Raw genomic sequence first — 19,976 nt, forward strand, 5'->3', positions numbered from 1 at the left:
CATGGCCATATGGGTTTCTCATTTCTGCGTCGGCGCGGGGCTTGCAAAAAATAAAAAATGAAAATGAAACCACGTCCTGAAACACCGTTCGCACGCAACCAAGCGGGCAGCACGCATGTTGCGAACACGAGGGGGCTGTCGCCGGTTTTGTTGTTCAGGCGGTTCAGACCACACAAAAAAAAATGTCTCGATATTCCTCGCGCGCGCGCCATTGGTAGTATTCAATCAATGCAACATTATCTATAGCATACATTTTCATGCATGTGCGCTTTCATGGAAAATAATCTGTAGTTGTAGGTGAAGCTACGACTTAAAATTTGAGCCAGCAGGCATATATATACTCATGCTGCTTTTCACCCCCTTTTTTTTTCTTCTCTTCTCTACTCTCTCTTGCATTCAGTAGAAGCCAAGGATCGAAGGAACGAATGAACAACAACAATGTATCGTGCAAATAAAAACAGAGATGCGATCGATGCGCGCGCAAATAACCATACACGTGTTCAATCACCTACTTCGGGTAGGGCCGATGGGTTTCCACTTCTGCTCTTGTATTGTATTGCCCGAGACGGCATTGAGAGAAAGGGCAACCAAAAACGTCCAGGACCAGGACCACGGCACTTGCAAGCCAAGTCGACTGTGCTGTGGCTTACGGAGCACGTAAAAAAATTTGCATATTGCAGCCAGCCAGCCTCTCACAGTCTCACTCACACCTGCTGTGCCGAAACCCAGCAACAGCACGCCGCGTGTCCTTTCTCGGCTCCGTCCCGCTCCCGCATAAACAAGCAACACGATGCTGGGGCTGGGGCGCGTCGTCTCCACGCCAACACTCACGGCCCGCATGTCAGCCAGCCCAGCCCCACGTACGCCCGACCTGACAGAGACAGAAGAGAGATCGACATGCGAACAATCCCGCCCGGTCACATTCAGCAACAAGCTAGCTAGTACTGTACAAGATAAGATCAGACCAGCTGCAGAATCTGCGCAAAGGCATGTGCGAGTGGCCAACAGCCTTTCGCACTCGTCCGTATATATCTAGTGCAATTTTTTTCGAGCTGTCGGATATATATATATATATATATATATATATATATATATATATATATATATATATATATATATATACTAACTATAATATATATATATATACTAACTATAATTACTTAATTAGGTTAGTGGGTTCTTTTAACTGACGTGCTTTCGTATATACTTTAACATATGCTGTAACTTGTGCTCGTTTGCTTCGTGCTTACAGAAATCAGAAGGGTACGGTGCATACTTCATACTTTTTTTTTGATAAACAGAAGTGCGTGTGTGTGTGCGCGCATATTTCTTACTGTTTCAGAAATCTGAAGGGTGTATGCGCCATCATACTTTTTTTTAAAATTTAGGTGTATATATGCGTTCGTGCTTGTTTTTAACGAAAGTGGATATGTGTGCATATGCTCAGGCGGGAGTCCCAAGAGCTGAACCCTTTCTATGTCGTTGTTCTCTATCTCCTTTATAGCACGGGAGAGAAGGGAGTTGCGTCTCTGACAGATGGCCCTAACCATTATACCGTGTTTAGCAGTTCATCCATATGGTTCACAAAAAACAATATTTTACACGGTTACCGAATGCACTATTCGCAGAGTGAAGTTTGAATATAGATATGGACGGAGATGGGTAAGCTGCTGGAGATAGCCTTAGAGGTCAAAATACTCAAATCATACTAAAGTTGTTGTACCGTATGCGAAGTATGTCTCTAATGTGTCGTAGCGGTGAGTGTGACATACTAAGGGCATGTACAACCTAGACACTGCTGCACGGTACTCCAAGTATAAGACACAACTAAAACACAACATAATACAGTGGTCATGTCTAAAACATGTGTCTTACCATATTCATTGTACCAATCAGAGCATTCAATAAATTAAAGTGACCAATCAGATAGTCTCCTGTCTCGAATATAGAGCTAAGACATTGTGTCTTCGTCAAGATACATGTCTTGAGATTTTTTACATTCACCCCCCTAGACACACTCTAAGACACAACTTAAGACACCCACTGTACATGCCCTAAGTAGGTCTCTAATGTGTCGTAGCGGTGAGTGTGACATACTGTAGTGGCGAGTATGGGTGCCACGCCGTTGACTATAGCATAGCTAATAGTTGTTGAAGGCGCACATACTACATAGGGTGTGGCCCGAGGCATGTGTATAGTCACAACTTTTGCCCGCTACATCATCTCTTGCAATAAATGTGATGGACAAAACCATTATCTTAGTCGCTCCATGCCACATGTAGTCAACCTAGTCAGGGATACACATGGTGTCATGGAGGTGGTGCCTAGGCTGTCCTGCCTAGGCATCTCAGGAGTGCGAGAGGGTTTATGTGTAAGGCCCCTAGGTCATAGGCCCTAGGTCTAACCTCCGTGGGTCTTGGCCCCCGTGCATAGGGCCTCAGGAATTCCATGTTGCCGTTGACCTAGGTCCTTTGTGGGTCTGTCTTTTGTTGATGAAGTTCTGGAGGGTATTTTACCATCTTACGATAGTGTACTTTTTCCTATATGCTGATAGTGTTCCTCAAGCCCACCGTAGACCAAAAGAGGCCTACAGGTGGTACCACTCTTCGTGCAAACGCTTGACACAATAGGTGTATTGTGTGTGCAAAAATATTGTCTACTTCAATCGCCTCGACTAGCAATCAATGTATTAGCCACTAGTCATATTCCACTGCAAGGTCCCCATAATAATTCCTCAGTTGGTCTGGAGTATCATCAGTTCTAAAGATATGGTAGGTTGCCATTGCAGGACTCGGGGCCCTTGTCACCATAAGGGTCTTGAATGGGTATCTCCATTGCCCCCCTGAGCTGAGATAGAATTGCCCCCACACTTGGTCATGCCTCTGATCGCACCGCACCAACTCCGGTCGCCCCGACCACCATGGCCTACGATTGGTGGTACCAACTCTAGAATACTCGAAGCCACCTCTAGCCACGCCAGATCGCCATAGCTCATGCCTGGCCGTACCGTTTCTAGCCCTCGTGAAGCCGCCTTGGACGCCTCATAGCAAGGCTAATAATATAGCCAATTGTTGGCTGTAAGGAATAATGATTGTCGCAGCCAATCTCTTAGCCTATATGTATAATGGTGAGCTCTTCATTATTAATGTATGACCTACTTATCTCTCTCACAAGGATATTTGGTTTTCTATCTCAGCGTTTATAGGATGCAACTATATACTTGCTCTCACCAGGCATAAGTCATAAGTCGTGACTTTCCGGCCATGTCACTAGGCACCGGCCAGTCGCATCGGGGGGCGCTCGCACCCTCACATTCCAGTGGTGACGACGTGTATCTCTTCTTCTTGTTCTTTTTTTTATTATTTTTCTTTTTTTGCTAAAGAAAAAAGAAAGTCCATTCTAAAAATAAAATAGGTCACTCTTGCATAGAATATGTAGCTGTTGTGTTTCAGGATAATTATAGATCTAGATTTAGTTTTTTTGTAAGATAAAGCTGCCTCGAACATAACCGGTGACAAAGGACAAAAAGAACTTCCATCTTACCTGTCGATTGTTTTACCTGCCGGACAAATGAATGAAAGAAGAGCAAAACGTGGTACCGCTATTATCCACGCAGCAGACAGCAGAGGACAGGAAGGGCTGTGGAGAACGCACGGCCGCGTGTCGTCCAACCGGCGGGGACACGAGCAAAGATGAGCGCGGCCGTGATCCGATTTTCACGCGAGTTATCCGCACGCGACCCTGGTTTTTTTTTCCTTATTTCCACGTATAAAAACATACGCTCAGCTGAACCGAGAATCTCTTCGTTTGTGTACGTACCGAGTTGGAGTGGATTCACATTCTACACCCGTTACCGCGTGCTAATTGGCCGGAAGGGAAAAAGAATTTCCATATATATAGATAGATAGATAACAGAGGAAGAAAAAATAGGACAGATGCACAGACCATGTCGATGGGGTCCATGTCAGTGTCCTAGAAAAACCTAACAATTAGGCCATGTTGGCAGACAGCAAGATGGTGATGTCACCGACGCAAATTATACTAGTCAAAGCGCACCACGCCGTGTTTGAATTTCCGGGAGAAGTCTCCTAGCATTATCCTCCCATTGCAGGTTGGGTTCCACAGCTAGAGCTAGCTGTGTTCCTGTGTGTATATATATACCCCGTGCCCCTCGCAGCGGCCCTGGCAAAGGTCGTGGAAGAGAGGAAGCAGCGAGAGGAGCCGAGGAAGAATATATCCATCCTAACATCCACCCACCCACACACCAGACACACATACCTTATTCTCCGCCGTTTCTTGGCCTCCGGAAATCTCCTCCCCCAAGTTGCAAGCATGGGCGGGTTCAGCCTCAGCGGCGCTACAGGTCTCGCGGCGTACCGCGAGGAAGACGACGAGGAGCTGTTCGAGACGTCGTCTTCGATCTCCGGCGACTCCGACGATGAGGGCCACCAGCTCTCCGATGGAGAGGGGGGCGCCTATGATTTGTCATCTGTGATGGCACAGCTCCCTGTCAAGTAAGTCGTCCGGCTTCTCTTTCTTCTAACGGACATCAAAACTGAAAGGGGGGAAGTTCTCAACTCTTTTGTTGTCGTCCTCTCCAGGAAAGGGCTATCCAGATACTACGACGGCAAGTCCCAGTCCTTCGCGTGCATGTCTGAAGTGCGATGCCTGGAAGATCTGCGCAAGAAAGAGACGCCCTACAAGAAGATCAAGACATCAAGGAGTAGCGTCGCGTTAGACGAAGAGCAGGACTGTCATACGCCGGGTCGTACGAACAGCAGCAGAGCGCCCGGAAGTTGTTGCGCAAACCTGGTGGCTCGGAACAACGGCAAAAACATGCTGTACAGACCTCCCCCAGTCCCTGTAAACAAAAGTGGATACCGTCAGTAGGCTCTAGGACATTACTGGATGATATCTATCCAGGGTTTCACCTCTTGTTTTTTTTCCATTTTTGAGGGATTTTGTTGACAGGCGTATTGGCCTGTCTCAGATGTAATGTAAGAGGGTTTCCTTCTCTGCTCTTAGCAGAGTTATCTCCTATGATCTTGTCCATGAGACATTGGTTCGTGTAAATAATAGTGATGTTGTAACCACTTCAAAAGATCCAGGTAACTTGTCTATTTTGTGGTCGGATCGAAGAGACAAAGTGGGTAAAAAAAAGGAAAGCTTTTGCATAAAAAAATGAGAAAAAAATAGTAATTCGGTTAGCGGTTACATATCCAGCCAAGAGTATGTCGAGCTGGTAGCTGGATTTCGGTTCATGCCAACTAAAAAATGTCTTACAGTTGCAAACAGTTCAGAAACTGTAACACCAGAGCGAGATTGCGCTCCGGTGGAGCGGTGTGTACTTGCAAGTTGGAACCACTACAATTGTTCTGTGTTGAGTCCACGAAAAATGGGAAATCAGAAGAAATTAACCCAGTCCAAAATGATTCGTTGCTCTTAGAAGGCATATTCATAAATAGCCTGTGCAACTCCATCTTCATCATTCGTGGCGCCAATTACATTTGCCGCTGCTTTTGTCTTGTCAGATCCATTTGCAAGAGCAACCCCAAACGAAGCTAGTTGCAACATTTCAATGTCATTTTCTCCGTCACCAATTGCCATTACCTTGCACAACAAAAAATGATTTCAGAACTGTGCAACTCAGTTAAATACATAATGGAAATTATGTTGCAGCTGATTTTTTTTTTCCAAGTCAAATAGGTTGGAATCGTACTAGTGCTTGCTCAAGGGGCTCAGGCAGTCAGGCTGTTATCCATGCCAGATTTAGTTTAACTATGTTGCTTTTTTAAGTCATAAAAACAGAAGAGGTTTCACAAACTATACACAACGATCAGTACCCAAAGAAATGGGTCTTGAGAACACTTGCAGTGATATAGCCATAAGTTCCATTTAAGTAACCAACTCATCCAAAGTTTTGGTAGGATAATATCATCATAATATCATTCCTTTTTTACTAACATATACCTATGACAAATGAGTTAGTGATGGGACCAGGACCAACTGCATGGGTGCATCCTCAGACCAAACATGTAGACTAGGTTCAGAGCTATAGATTAGGAAGATTCATTCGTTTTTCCCTTTCCTCAAACCAAACACACTTATAATTCCTCAAGATCAATTAGCATGACACGCACACACTATTAACATCAGAAGCATCATAACAGCTGCTTCGCTGGCATCTCCATGCTTAAACTTTTACCATGAACAACCACTTGAATAACCAGGAGTTGAATGCAAACTTCCATGGTCAGAAATGTTGGAAGAAAAGGTAAATAATATGGATTGCAGAAATTAGGAACCACCATATTTCTTATCCTGCACATTTGTCACAGAGTTTAGAGGTAACACTGATGTTGTTGGTCTAGAATAATGTTTTGGTATCTTAATTTTACTGAACCTTTTCTGCAGCTACTTCAATGTTCTACCTCAGCTAAGGTTAGCAAGTTTTTATTAGTGTAATGCAAATATATTAGTTGGAGACTAGATTAATTCTACCTCATCTGGACTAATGGAAAGGTGGTTCAACAGAACCTTCACACCATTGCCTTTCGAAGTTGCAGGTGGTACAAGTTCAAGCATATCAGGCTGTGCCTGAACAACATGGGCCCTTCCCTCTATCGCCTTTGCCCAGTACGGTCTCAGTGCAGACGAAATCCTCTCAGGAGTTTCAAGGAACAATACTTTCTGAATATGAAAAACATGGCATGTTAAGCTGCAACTTGTCTTAGCATCACAAATAGTGAATACATGTAACATAAAAATGTGCAATCGATCCAATGATATTAAAATTGTAGCTATCTTGTATATAAAATGGAAAATTCAATCGAAATCAGCATTTTGTTTAACAGCAACTGGTCTTTGCTGTGAAGGAAACACTAAACCTCCTCTATGCATTTGTAAGAAACCATGTTTCTTTTTATGTTAACTAAATAAAGAGTTAAATGCATGAGCACTGAACTTGTCAAAGGATGTCAGTTAGGTGATTAGGTCCACGAACTTTGAAAACACATTTCTAGTCACTAAATTTGTTAAGTGGTGCACCGTAGTGGTCGGTGTGGTCCAGAAATAGACCCGCAGCGGCAGTGCACTGTTTTACAAGTCTAGTGAAGTGTGGTACATCACTTAACAAGTTTAAGGACAAGAAATTGTTTTCAAAGTTCATGAACCAAGTGGCAACCCTTGACAAGTTCAGGAGCCACTAATGAATTTAACTCCAAATAAATAACGTTAGAAACCAGATACTTGAGCATGGATTTTTCAAGTAACAAATTTCCTACAGATAAATGTTCTGATGCTAATAGTTTTCAAGGGAGGGAACAATTAAACTATTCGTGCATTTTCTGAATAAACTTTTCAGAAAATTTATTTGATACTTAACGAATAAACATACTTACCTGTATCTCAGCTGTTTCTAAAAGCTGACCAATAGATGGCACTATTTTAGCCTGCAAAAGAAATTCCAACTACACTCAGAATGGACAGGAATACGATACCCAGAGAGTGATTAAGAACAAACTGACAAACCACATCATACCTTAGGTTCATGGTATATGTAATGGAGAGAATCGACCAAAGGGTGGTCAAACATCGAATAACAATGATCCTGACTAAATGCTACAAATGGTATCTTGTTCTCTATAGAATATGAGAGTGCCTGCATGAATGTTAATTATATCATATTCGTAGAACTGTAGAAGAATAGTTATATGTTGCCTAACAAACTAAGGACAACAGTAGTAATATGCCACTAATAAGTAAGGAGTACCGCAAGTTACCAGATAGATACAGGAGCACCAAACAAGCAGTGCAGACTACAGACAATGGAGAGTAAGATTAGTTTATTCGGATAAACAGATCTGCAAGTTCTTTCTCTAGAGCATTCAGGTTTTATCTCAGATATAAGAGTTATTAAGCTATAAGTTAGCTCTTAGTAACCGGGAACTGGGAACTTGGCCACGTTCCTTGTTCCGGGAACGTTAGTTCCGTTCCGGGAACGTGGGAACAATCTCGTTCCAGTAGTGTTAAATCCTAGTTTTAGTAGCGTACCGCGTACAACGCTCCCGTTCCTCGATCCGGGAACCTGGTTACTAAGAGTTAGCTAGAGTCCTCCAATCTAATTATAGTTCACTTTGGCCTTGTCCTAAGTCAAACCTCTAACTTTGACCAAGTTTTCCTCTAACTTTGACCAAGTTTTTAGAAAAAAAATATTAACATCTACTAGTTCTCATAAATGCAACACTTTTGAAAACGTATTTCGTGTTGAATTTAATGAAACAAATTTGACTTTGCAGATGTTGGCGCGTTTTTTATAAACTTGGTCAAACTTAAAGAAGTTTGACTTAGGACAAAACCGAAGCGAACTATAATTTCGAAGAGAGGAAGCTCAGCTAGCTCAGTTGGTCAAGGGTGTGGATGTATACCTAGACCACCCAAGAGTCCACATTAAGGCAAATTTGGGTGCCTATTTTCTTCTTAACAAAATACCACCTGGTTCCTCCTAGGTTGGTCTAGTTTTCCCCCCTTTTTTGACTAAGGCCATGTTTTATTCTAGAAAAGGTGTGTATGTATTTTTAAGTTATTGGTGTGGGTGGTGTATTGTAAGGGCTCTTCCCTTTTTCTTCATATAATGATATGCAGCTCTCCTGCAAGTTTTAGGAAAAAAATAGAACGGAGGGTGTAGCATATAAAACAATATACCAGTGTGCAAAAAACATGAAAATTATGTATCATCAATTATGGTTGTTGTGATAAATGAATGCAACCTGTTTATCTGCAGACAAATTTGCTAATTATAATGACTTTGTTGATATGGATCCAAAGAAGATATCCACTACTAAATATACATAAAATATAGTCTAAATGTTTAAATGACAATTAAGAGTATTAAATATAGTCTAATTACAAAACTAATTACACAAATGAAGACTAAACAGCGAGACGAATTTATGAAGTCTAATTAAGCATATATTTTATACTCTTAATTGATATTCAAACATTTGATGTGACATGAATTAAACTTTAGCCACGGGAACCAAACACCCTTAAGTGCATTTGAAAAGCCATGAGATTTTGAACAGAGGCAACTGCCCTTCCATTTATACTGCAACTTGTTTCCACATTTTCTTATCTCAAACAAAAACAATCTTTTTACCTCTCTACATACTTCTTGGTCCAAATTTCTTTTATAAATCCGTCTCCCTTCCAAACCATAAACCAACAGCCCCTACAAGTGGAAGTATGGACTTGATGAGAATAGGGATAATGGTCACAGGTATAGTCAATGATGCACAATTTATGTGATAAGAATACAACAGTATTCTTCACAATAATATTAGAATAAAAAACTACACTGACATACATAATTCAAAGGGCATCAACTATCAAATATAGCAGGACACTGGATGAAGAGTAGAAACACTAAGCACCATGGAATTAACATAAGTCTTATGTCCAATATGTAAGAAAATACAGCACTGGGTTTAAGTTGTTCGCCCTGACCTATTAGGCTGAGAAGGGTAAGTATATAGAGAGCAAAATCCTGCCATCAGGATTACAACATGACAGGGAGTCCAACTCGGGTACAACTACCTTAATCGATTCCTATTTTAACTCTAGTATCTCTGGGACAAATCAAACCTAATTCTATCCTATCCTTAGTCGGAATCGGGGTTAAGGTCTTCGTCTTCGTCTTCCTCTGATGTGATATGACTGTAGCCTGATATCCAAGCACATTCTATTCTAACACAATGCCATCAGTATATCATCTCAGCCAACTAATAGGGACCCAAGTGAACCATGTGGATTGGTGTGGAGGTGAATTAGTCCCAAACTGGAAGTTTTAGGGCCTGTTTGGTTCTCGGCTAACTGTGCCACAACTTGCCTAAGGTTAGTCGGTTAAATTGAAGAACTAACCTTAGGCGGAAAAAGTTAGGCAAACTGTTATAAGTTAGGCAGCAAACCAAACAGACACTTAGACTATCTCCAGCAATTTACCCATCCCCATACCCATATTCAAACTCCACTCTGCGAACAGTGCAATCTACAGTACAGAACAGTGCAAAACAGTGTTTTTGGGTAAACTATGGATAGACTGCTGCAGACGGTCTTAGATAGATAATAGAAACCTTCAACTATGATTGAGGGTGACCATAGTGGTTTTAGTTAGAAAGGTTTCTGTAATTTTTCCCCAATTCTGGTGAATTCTACAAGTACACATAAAATGCATAAAGTGCAAAATCATACATGATAATCTGTCCTATTGGGTTTATCACCCTGGATGTTGTTAGGATCCCAATAAGGACACATTGTAAGCGATACAAGGTTTTCAGTAAACTGAATGTATTGACAATGATCAGCATGTTTAGAGGTGCAGCACTTTCATCAATCAATGAATCACAACTAATAAGTAATAACTAAAAAGACTGCATTTTCCAATAATGTACTTCACAGTAACCTGAAGGAATACACCAGGTGATGATTCTGAAACAATACCAGTCCTTCCAGATAAGTCCACCATACTAAGAGCGTCGATTACAGCAGGACGTGCCTGATTTCAGAATGAGCATGGAAGCAAAATAATCATCAGCAGTACTGAAAAGATATAATTCTCCAAATAAAGGATAACCAAGACAAACTGTCCATTCAAGCTTCATACAAATCATGTTCAAGGGAAAGAAAAACTGAACAAAGCTGGTCCAAAATATTAAAGATATGTCAAGAAAGGCCTGTATGTGTCCTATTGCAGCAATTTAGCAACAGTTTAAGTTTGTGATTTTTAGATGAGTTTTGCTTTGCCCAAAAAGAAAATAAAGTGGAGTATCGATGAAAGCAGATCACACAGGGGAAAGAAAAGCAATGCAACATAGTCCTTTTTTCTTATGGAAATTCTAGCTGGACAACTTCTCAGCATGTGAATTCTGTGACAAAGCCATACACTTTAAAAGTCTATTTCCAGGCATCTATTCTCCACTAATGCTGTAACACTAGGTGCTTGGACCTCGTGGAATCACAGCAACAAATATAATTTTGATGGTGCATCCCCTTCACTTCTGATAGCCGAGCAGTTTTTTTTTACGAAGAGGAGATGAGGTTATGGTGCCGCACTGGAGCCCGTAAGCCCTAGTGTGAGTGGTCCTAGGTCAGATCATTTCTTTGGTTTTAGGTGATTACCTCCTAAGTTGTTTTTTGCAATCTCCTCTTACTTCATAGGTAGGTAAGGGGGTTGCCTTGTACAGGACCATTTTCTTGTCTCTACAATGTAGACATATGCAACTCTCTTGCGTGTTCAAGGAAAAAAAAGGTGGTGTGCCTAATCAAACTTAGTAATTATTTCCCAAGACATACAGTTCCATACATCTTGGTTTAGAAATTAGGTGACATATCGAAGGCTACAAAATTTCACCAAGAGGGTAGGATTTCTGCTATGAAGTTTTTCCAAGCTAGCATAACTGAGTCTTAACTATTTTAATCCCTCAAGATTTATGATGATCAGTTTTGGCATCTTGATATACTAGGCTATATCAAGGTCTTCCAATTGTTTCAATGAAAATAGTTAAAAAACATATAACACATATTATCTTCAAATAAATTAGCTGAGCAAGAGCAAATAAAGTAAAATACCTTTCCAGTGGCAATAACTATGTTTACTCCTCTTGACCTAGCTTCCCTTAGAGCTTCTGCATTCCTTGCTGAAACTTGACTTTTACTGTTGAGCAGCGTACCTTGTTCAAAGGGGGAAAACAATAGTAAGTGAAAACTATAGCAAATAGACTGTAAAGATGTTCAAAGAGTAAAGACATACCATCCATATCACAAAAAATATATTTGAATTTTGGTTTGTAAAATCTAAGGCTGCCAGCTTTCTTCAGGTCATTTGTCACTTGTCCTGTAAACATTCTTAGACACCAAGAACATGATTAGATCATGAGTGGCGAGCATTTCTATAACATATCAACTTAGAAAATTCGTTAAGAATATACCATCCAATGAATCTGTTTGAGGCTTGCTTGAATCCAGAACACTTTTAGCTAGACCTTTTCCTTTCCACCTTAGACTTTTTAAAATGAGCTGCTCCTCCTTCTCCAATTCTGCTGCAGCCTCATTGCTCGACTCGTGTTGAAAACCAAGAAGATGCAATATGCCACGAACCTAATAGAGTAAACAAGTAATGTATAGAATAATATCAGAAACAGTAATAGTAAGAGTCGGTGCAGCTATACAGTTAGGAACCTAATATGCTAGCAATATCTTACTGGATTGATTAAGGTGCATTTAAGTAGAGGTAAAACAGGAATGTGAACTGTGCCTAGATGAACTTATTTTGGAAATTGAAATCAAAGGGAATAATATATGAGTTGAAGGGCTTGGGAAGTCCATAAAGAATACACACATTATAATCAAGTTCTAAATGTACTGTGAGGAATGAAAACCATTAGGTAAGTTCAGGGAAGAAAATAAAAAGGAACCATACCACTAGGACCCGCACTTCATCAAGAAGTGTAACACCTTTCTCCCCAGCTTGCCTTTCAGCTGCCTCAACAGATATTACTATATCACCTAACATTAGCTGCATTAAAAAGATACAGATAAGGAGAAGAAAATAAGATGCACGGGTAAAGCTAAGAGCATAACCTCATTTAAAAATGTATTCCTACTTACGATGGGAACATCAAGATCTGGAATGTACTGGGACATTGAGAGTATATCAGTAGCGCAGTCCACATCTCTCCATTCTTTGTTAAGATCTTGGATGAAGTTATCATTGCATAGCAATACAGAAACCTCAACCTTATCATACTTCCCAACATCACTTATTGAGGTATCTCGGGTGCTGTAACTGGAATCCAGAAGTCCATCAAGTGCAATCTTCATTGCCATTGGGACATTTAACTTAAGGATTTCTACAATGTTCTGCATGTGCATATGACAACAAATTGCAAACACGTGTGAACAACTTATCAGTCTGAGAGAAAAAATCTACTAAAACCTAATCACAGCACAATACAAGAACTATATGTATACACATATAAATAGTTAAATTCAGGTTAACCTATAGGCACCCAACTACCCAAACAAAAGCCAGAATCGCACATTACAGGTGTACTTAGGTGTGACCTAAATTCTCCAAGGCTACCCATGCCTTGGCCAAAGAAAATTCTACCCAGACTGCTACTAAAATCACATACTTCATTTAATGTAAAGGTAGCTTTTGGGGTGTGGTGCATTACCAGAAACCCATGTTACAACTTAACAAAAACTGCAACAACTATACAGACATATCCAACGATCAATCGCCATTTACCATGAGGAAACAAACTGCTCAAAAGCCACCAGATAATAAGTCCAGAATGCATAAACATAAATAGGTGAAATAGCTTAAGCAACCAGAATGCATCAATTACACAAATCTGAGCCATGATTGCAAACCAAACACTGTTCCATTTTTTTTCTTAAAATAACCTACATTGTTCTAGACATACATATTACTGGTGAAAGAGATCTATACTAGAACATGTGCTGAGAAACCTGAATCATATAGGTCCTTAGTGCATAGATACTTCTCCATATGCCACCCCAATCATTTATGTTGAGTACATGGAGACATAATCAGTTGAAAATGGCAAAACATGGTCTTTAATAAGCTAGTTACATAAATGAACAGCTCCATTGATTAAAAGAAAAGGGCAACAGTCTTACATTCTAAATCAGTCTGCAATATCAGGACAAAAAATGGTGCGACATAACAGTGAGCCAAATATAACAGTTGCAGGATTCTCATCAGCATTTCCAACTGACACTTTCAAAGCGGCAGAAATAATAAGAATACAGAGAGGTTCCATAAAACGTGATGTTTACCAGCACTTCTGGGTCGTCAGGCATGTCCTCCTCGATGCCGATGCGAGCGACGAGTTCGATCTCTCTCTCCTTCGGTGGAGGCGGGGGCGGGGGCGGGGGCGGCGGGGCGTCCTGAGGCTGCGACCGCTTCGCCGACGCCTGTCCGCGCCGTCCCTTGCGGAACCTGCGGATTCCAGCGAGAAACCCTGCGAACGGCGGCGGCGCCGCTATCGAGGACTCGGGGGTGGCCGTGTGCCCGCGCCAGGAGAGCAGCGAGGCCGCGAGTGCAGCCTCGGCAGCTGGGGGCAGGGGCGAACCCGCAGCGGCGGAACGGACCAGCGCCGCGCCGGGGAAGGGCGGTGGGAGCGGGAGGCGGAGGGACGAGCGCGAGGCGAACGGGAGCGCTCGTGACACGATGCGCGCCATTGACGTGCCCGCGTGGTGTGGCGGCCGGAGCGAGGGGGAGGGACCGAGCGAGGACGGGAGGAGGGTTTTGGTGGTGGTTTGTTTGGCTCGTATACCTACCTGTTTCCACGGAAGGCGTTGTTCGCTTATTTCCATGGGATAGAATTAGAAAAATTATAATTTTTTTAACTTACTACTTAATCCCGTTCAATTCACGTACTGCCTGTTTGGTTGACATGCGGGAGGCTGTAATTGCACCTGTGGAGTCTCAAAGTGTGTATTGTTTGGTTTACTTCTCGTATAGCTTAAACAGATGCAAAAATGGACGACGAGCCAGACCCACGACGAGCCAGACCCACGAGAGATGCTCCCAAGTCCCAACGCGCGTACATCCGTGTTGCACGCAAAACAAGAAACATTTATATTTGTTTTTATATCATATCTTTTAAATAAAAATTAATCATGGAACCGATTTTATATTCGTGTTCCTGGATTTTTTAAACAAAATTAGACCACATATACTATATGATATTTAAAGATTTATTTATTCATTCTTCTTTAATACACAAGCTATATTTGTCATGAATGTAATAATACAACCAACCAAACAAAAGCATATGTACAGACTAAACCTGTGCACAAGGAGCCTGATCCCTGTACAACAACCAAATTCTAAAACGAAAAGGCCGGAACATGGTTCGGTACTTCGGTCGCACTTTTCACCTCTAAATTCTGAAATGGGATCTTCACTCTTCAGCTCACTCTTGTTTGTTATTTTGTGCTTGGGCGTTAGGAGTGCGAGTTCTAACTACGCCTTTCGATTGCTTCACATGTACATGTATTCCAGTTCCGATTGGAGATTCCGTTTTTGTTCTGCTTGCGTAGCATGCTGGATGCTCGCTTGGTCGTTCGGATATTCCATGGAGCGCCTCCCCAGAAAGTGAACAGATGGAGGCAAGGAGTTCAGCAGTGTAACATGAAGCATGAATAGTATACCACGCTCATCAAGCAGTACGAGAACAACTTTAGCAAAGTCGACCACAAATTCACGACAATTTCATGTACAGACAGAAGGAACTAAGTTGCAGGTAATACAAATTTTGTCAATAACCAATCAAACTTAAGTCGTTGCCGCCTCCGTTGGATGGAAAGAAAACTTATTTTATTTCAAGTAAACAATGATGCAAATTGCAATGAATCACATGCTCTCAAGAAAAAACAAGGATATTCGACGCGTTCACAGCTCTACACTCTAATGAAAACTAAACAACCCCTCTGGCTATGCACACAACTTTCTTCCCGATGGCACTGCCCCATGGCCATGAAATGAACACAGGCTTCTACAAATCCTTTTTGGATGATTGCCTGCCTATCTAGAGATACACTCTTGATGCAGCATGGAAAACTGGAGGAAGACACTACCTACCTAGCAGGCGCGAACCTCAGTGAACCGGCTTGAAGCTGGCTCACAGTTGCTGTTACTAAGTTTGAGGGAGCCAAAGAGGCAGGACAATCTCCTCATGATGGGACTGCGAGTGGCTACTTCCAACGACACCGCATCTTTCCTGGTACCAATATAAGTATCATAGCCCTCAAGATCTGCTTCTGTTACGAGGACTGCATCGGTGCACCCAGACCCAGTGGGGCTGGCTGGCCTAGGTAGCATAATTTGATAAAGTGGTAAGCCACTATCTTCGCAGTCAAACTCCATCACGTGGTAATCATCATTTCCTGTTGTGTTCGTACAGCCAGCTTCAATGGCTTCTAGGAAACAGGCCAGGTTTGTACTCCGTACTGGAAGTTGTCCACCGGTGAGAGCTCCAAATGAATTAACAGCCTGCAAAATTGTGTGGATTGTCATAGTGTCTTAACGCCAGTAGTATTGTACTAATAACTTATAAAGCAATCACAAAAGACTGCATACATGCCACTGCGAGGGTGCCAAAAGCACTCGAGGCCTAATGGATCGTACATGATCCAAAGCTGCTTCAGGGGTCATGTTCCTGTATTTAATCTGCAACACAAGGATTATCAGGAAATTGAACAGGAGCATGCGTACTGAGTTGCAACTACAAATGCAGTTCATCCTACCAAGTAGCACAATACAATAGTGGTGCTTCGTCCTCTTCCAGCTTTACAATGAACATATGTAGTACCGCCTTGTGATGCATTCCCTGAAAATGCAGCTATATGTTGAATCTACCAATTTGAGAGCGTGTATTCAGAATTTCAAAGGCTAAAAGGTTTTTTTTGTGCTGATTGCATAAATCGTAGTTTCTGGCAATGTATATTCGATTAAAAATCACAGTACTAATTGTATAATTGATTTTGGGTTGAATACTTGAATAGCCTATCATTTTGTGTCATCTTTATTTTTTTAATACATCTACATAATATATATTATATATGCATAACTTTTTGGCAAAAGTGGCTATGCATTCAGCTGAAGTCCTGAATCCACCCTGTCATAGATTGCTGTTTGACACAAAGCAAAGATTTTAGATTATAGATGTGCTTTGATAGGTTATGATTCTACTTCGTTTGAATTACTGACAGACATTGTGTAATGGCTAGGCTCATTTCAATTTTTTTCAATAGCATATCTACAATGATTTGACATAGTTGTCATGCATGACATCATATACAACGACATCTAACAGAACCTTAATCCGGAGGTTGGGAGTGGACTGTGCATTAAAAGATAGTGCTGCAGCTTCTTTGTAACCATACCTACCACATCAAAATTTAATTGGCCATGCATACCTAATAACATAAACATTAGTTGACCAGTGATCAAAATAATAACCAGCTTTCCTTTTCTGAGTTAACTGCTACCTGCTTTGCTTCCCTAAGTTTTTGAGTCAACCACAATAAACTCTCCTACCTATAATTCAACGGTTGCTCTTTGGGGGAAATACATAACAAAAGGTACCACGGATGCAACGAAAATAAAATAATAGAAAACTGATCAGCGCTGGGGTTATGTTTCAGGAAAAGGTGTGAATTTGCTATCGTGTACTTATTCCCTTAAAAATAAACAAGAAAGGGCAAGAACTTACGATGGATGAAATCTATGGCTTGAGAAATATCCTCGAATGAAGGTGCAAAGAGGTAATCTCTTGTTGGAATTACCAGGTGCTCAATCTCATTAGCCTGGTAAGAGAAATTGTTATTTATACATGTTTTCGCATTGCATATGCACAAGAGTTCAATTGAGTCCCCTGAACTCTGAACCAACATAATATACATGCAAAAGGATAGCCTTGGCCAGTGCAGAATCTCAAAATAAGTAGATAATGGAGCCCAGAGTTCTAACATGATAACTCTAATTTTAAACGCAAATGGAGTCACATAACTAGCATAAGATGGAATAGTACCTGGTATAAAGATGTTGGGACAAGAGTTTCATAAGGTTCATTCAACGTTACAACCCCTTGAACTCCAAGCTGCTTCAACCGTGGAACATCACTTGGGAAAGGAACAGCGCCCAGCAAAATAAACTGGATGTACATCAGAAAAAAGATTAGACAGAGGCATTTCAGAGTGCACATTCTGATACATAATTAGAAATTTACAATACTAGGTTGTGCGAAGACTGAAGAAAAACGAAACAACTAATAACACCAGTCAAGGACTCAAGATTTGCAGTTTGGTACTCTTGTGAAGGCAACGATCCAGGATTCCAGGGCCCTAGGCTTGTGACTATTCATCCTTGGTGCTAAATGATATACCAAATACTAAGTCCCCTTTGGAGGGCAGGAATTTTACAGGAATCAAATCGTTTTTCACAAGAAAAAACGTAGGACGGGGGGGACCCCCCTCAGCCTTCTCACAAGTCACACTGGGTTAGAGTCGGAACGTCTGACAAAAGCAAGCACGTGAACAATCACTGCTCACAGGGGGGCAATGAGGCTATGAGATGATATATTTCCTCGCTGCTGAGTAGAAGTCACTCTTAAACATAAACGAACTTTGTTGGGCGATATATTTCCCTTCTGCTGAGTAAAAGTCACTCTTAAGCACAAACGAGGTAACAAAGCAAAGCCAATCCCTGCGTAGAACTCACTAGCAAGTGCATAACTTCATAGGGAAAAACTGATAAAACACCGACTATCCGAGCATGAGAAATCCAACATTAACAGTACTGAACTCAGCCACAGGAATAAGTCAATAAGCACATCACTACCACTTACGAGCAAATTAAATCAGAACGTACAATACCATCCGGAATACAACAAACCACACAATCCACGCAGAACAAAGCAAGGAAGGGCCAGTACCTGGTCGACGCGATCCCACCACCGGAAGTCCGCCTCGAACCGGTTGCGCAAGACGTTGTAGAGCAGCGTCGGGTAGAACAGCACCCTCGCGCCGGCGCCGACGAGCGCGTGCTTCGCCTTAAGCCGTACGAGCTCGCCGCTCGCCTGGACCTCCTCCTGCTGCTCTTGCTGAAACACCAGGCCCGCAACGTCGTCACCGTCTCCCGATTCGCAGATCCTCATTTCCCACCACCGCAGCAGCTCGCAAATCCTCGCGCCGAGACGCCTCCAGCGTCCGCCTCCGCTTCCACAACGAGAAGATCCGTGGAGGCACAGAAGAGGGAGGGAAATCGGTGGATCGAGACAGTGGGGTAGCCTTGCTCGCGACCGTGGCCTGGGGACGCGAGAAATGGGACGAGTGATTTTTGTCTAAAACCCCAGCAGCAGAAGGCGGAATGGCGGAATGCGGAAACAGGTGGCACGGATTGCTGATTCGGAAGGAAGCGGAGCTGGCTCGCTGTTTTTAGTTGGTGGAGTTATTGGTGGCGGAAACGTGGGTGCGTTTTTCTTGTGAGGTACTCGGTTATTTGCAGTTTTGCAAAACCGCTCCCCTTTTCTTGTTGGGTGTGGTAGGTGGCTAGGTGCAACAACAAATTCCTAATGTTTTTGGTGATCCGCGTTGATGCCTTTGTAAGCTCCAAAAGCATGCTAAAATATCTCCTCTAAAAATGATTATTAGGGCCAGCTAAAATATTTAGTGCAATAATCCGCTTCTTATCCCATGATTCTTCCTCCAATCTACTCTAGTTTTGTGGCTCCCAAATTCACCCCTTAGAGGTGCTCTTAACGTGTATACTCAACAACTCCTTTAAACAAATGTTGAAAATCTAAAAATTAGCCTAAATTTAAAAAGAAAACCTCAAGCATGCATCTATATGGTATTTTTACTTGTGCGCGGCCGAGTACCAGCTACTGGGCTCGGAAGCCACCGTCCGCGGCGGCGCGGCGCTGCCGCCACAACAGATGATGAGATGTCGCACTGGAGAGCTGGCACGACGGCAGGCGCAGACACACATCACCTCTGCAAACGACGAACAGACGGGCCCGCTAGGCCCGACACCGACACACTAGCCTACTGACCGTGTCAAGCCAGCCCGTCGGGCCATTTGGTTAAATCACCGTAAAGTATTTGGTTAAATCAGTGTAAAATGTTAAATAATAGTGCAGGAGGTGGGGTTTGAACCCACACCCTAAGAGAAAAAAGGCGTCAAGCCAGCCCGTCGGGCCATTTGGTTAAATCACCGTGCAGGAGGTGGGGTTTGAACCCACACCCTAAGAGAAAAAAGGCGAGAGACACTGAGCGAAGCTATCTAACCAGTATAACATCATGTTCAAGTGTTTATAATATTGAATATAAATTGTGCATATGTATATATGATTTTTTTGTAAAATAAAAAAATAATCATGTCGGGC

At 42.2% G+C, this 19,976-nt stretch overlaps 3 protein-coding genes across 5 annotated transcripts; 1 reads left to right on the forward strand and 2 right to left on the reverse strand.

Moving 5' to 3' along the window:
* Positions 1 to 4,210: 4,210 nt before the first annotated feature.
* On the forward strand, positions 4,211 to 5,107 carry LOC100275200 (uncharacterized). The gene is made up of 2 exons (NM_001149348.2): positions 4,211 to 4,514; positions 4,602 to 5,107. The coding sequence occupies exons 1-2, from the start codon at positions 4,333 to 4,335 to the stop codon at positions 4,888 to 4,890; spliced, it is 471 nt and encodes a 156-aa protein (NP_001142820.2). The 5' UTR covers positions 4,211 to 4,332; the 3' UTR covers positions 4,891 to 5,107.
* Positions 5,108 to 5,149: 42 nt separating this feature from the next.
* Positions 5,150 to 14,368, reverse strand: LOC100280165 (uncharacterized). 3 transcript variants are annotated; one of them, XM_035965812.1, is made up of 12 exons: positions 13,861 to 14,368; positions 12,664 to 12,915; positions 12,476 to 12,571; positions 11,985 to 12,153; positions 11,807 to 11,890; positions 11,626 to 11,726; positions 10,460 to 10,552; positions 9,158 to 9,229; positions 7,541 to 7,660; positions 7,401 to 7,451; positions 6,502 to 6,690; positions 5,150 to 5,610 (listed from the first exon to the last, which is right to left on the reverse strand). In XM_035965812.1, the coding sequence occupies exons 1-12, from the start codon at positions 14,263 to 14,265 to the stop codon at positions 5,443 to 5,445; spliced, it is 1,800 nt and encodes a 599-aa protein (XP_035821705.1). In that variant the 5' UTR covers positions 14,266 to 14,368; the 3' UTR covers positions 5,150 to 5,442. The 3 variants fall into 3 exon arrangements, 2 of the variants coding, with proteins under 2 accessions (XP_035821705.1, NP_001353050.1); NR_158743.1 differs by lacking the exon at positions 5,150 to 5,610 and having other exon boundaries at positions 5,876 to 6,690; positions 11,807 to 11,901; positions 13,861 to 14,316; NM_001366121.1 differs by lacking the exon at positions 5,150 to 5,610 and having other exon boundaries at positions 5,876 to 6,690; positions 13,861 to 14,316.
* Positions 14,369 to 15,387: 1,019 nt separating this feature from the next.
* On the reverse strand, positions 15,388 to 18,979 carry LOC100282515 (uncharacterized). Its single transcript, NM_001361151.1, has 6 exons — positions 18,525 to 18,979; positions 17,622 to 17,744; positions 17,304 to 17,397; positions 16,336 to 16,418; positions 16,169 to 16,258; positions 15,388 to 16,081 (listed from the first exon to the last, which is right to left on the reverse strand). The coding sequence occupies exons 1-6, from the start codon at positions 18,744 to 18,746 to the stop codon at positions 15,671 to 15,673; spliced, it is 1,023 nt and encodes a 340-aa protein (NP_001348080.1). The 5' UTR covers positions 18,747 to 18,979; the 3' UTR covers positions 15,388 to 15,670.
* Between the last annotated feature and the right edge of the window lie 997 nt (positions 18,980 to 19,976).

The sequence above is a fragment of the Zea mays genome, chromosome 3 (assembly GCF_902167145.1).
Source record: "Zea mays cultivar B73 chromosome 3, Zm-B73-REFERENCE-NAM-5.0, whole genome shotgun sequence".
Classification (NCBI taxonomy): domain Eukaryota; kingdom Viridiplantae; phylum Streptophyta; class Magnoliopsida; order Poales; family Poaceae; genus Zea; species Zea mays.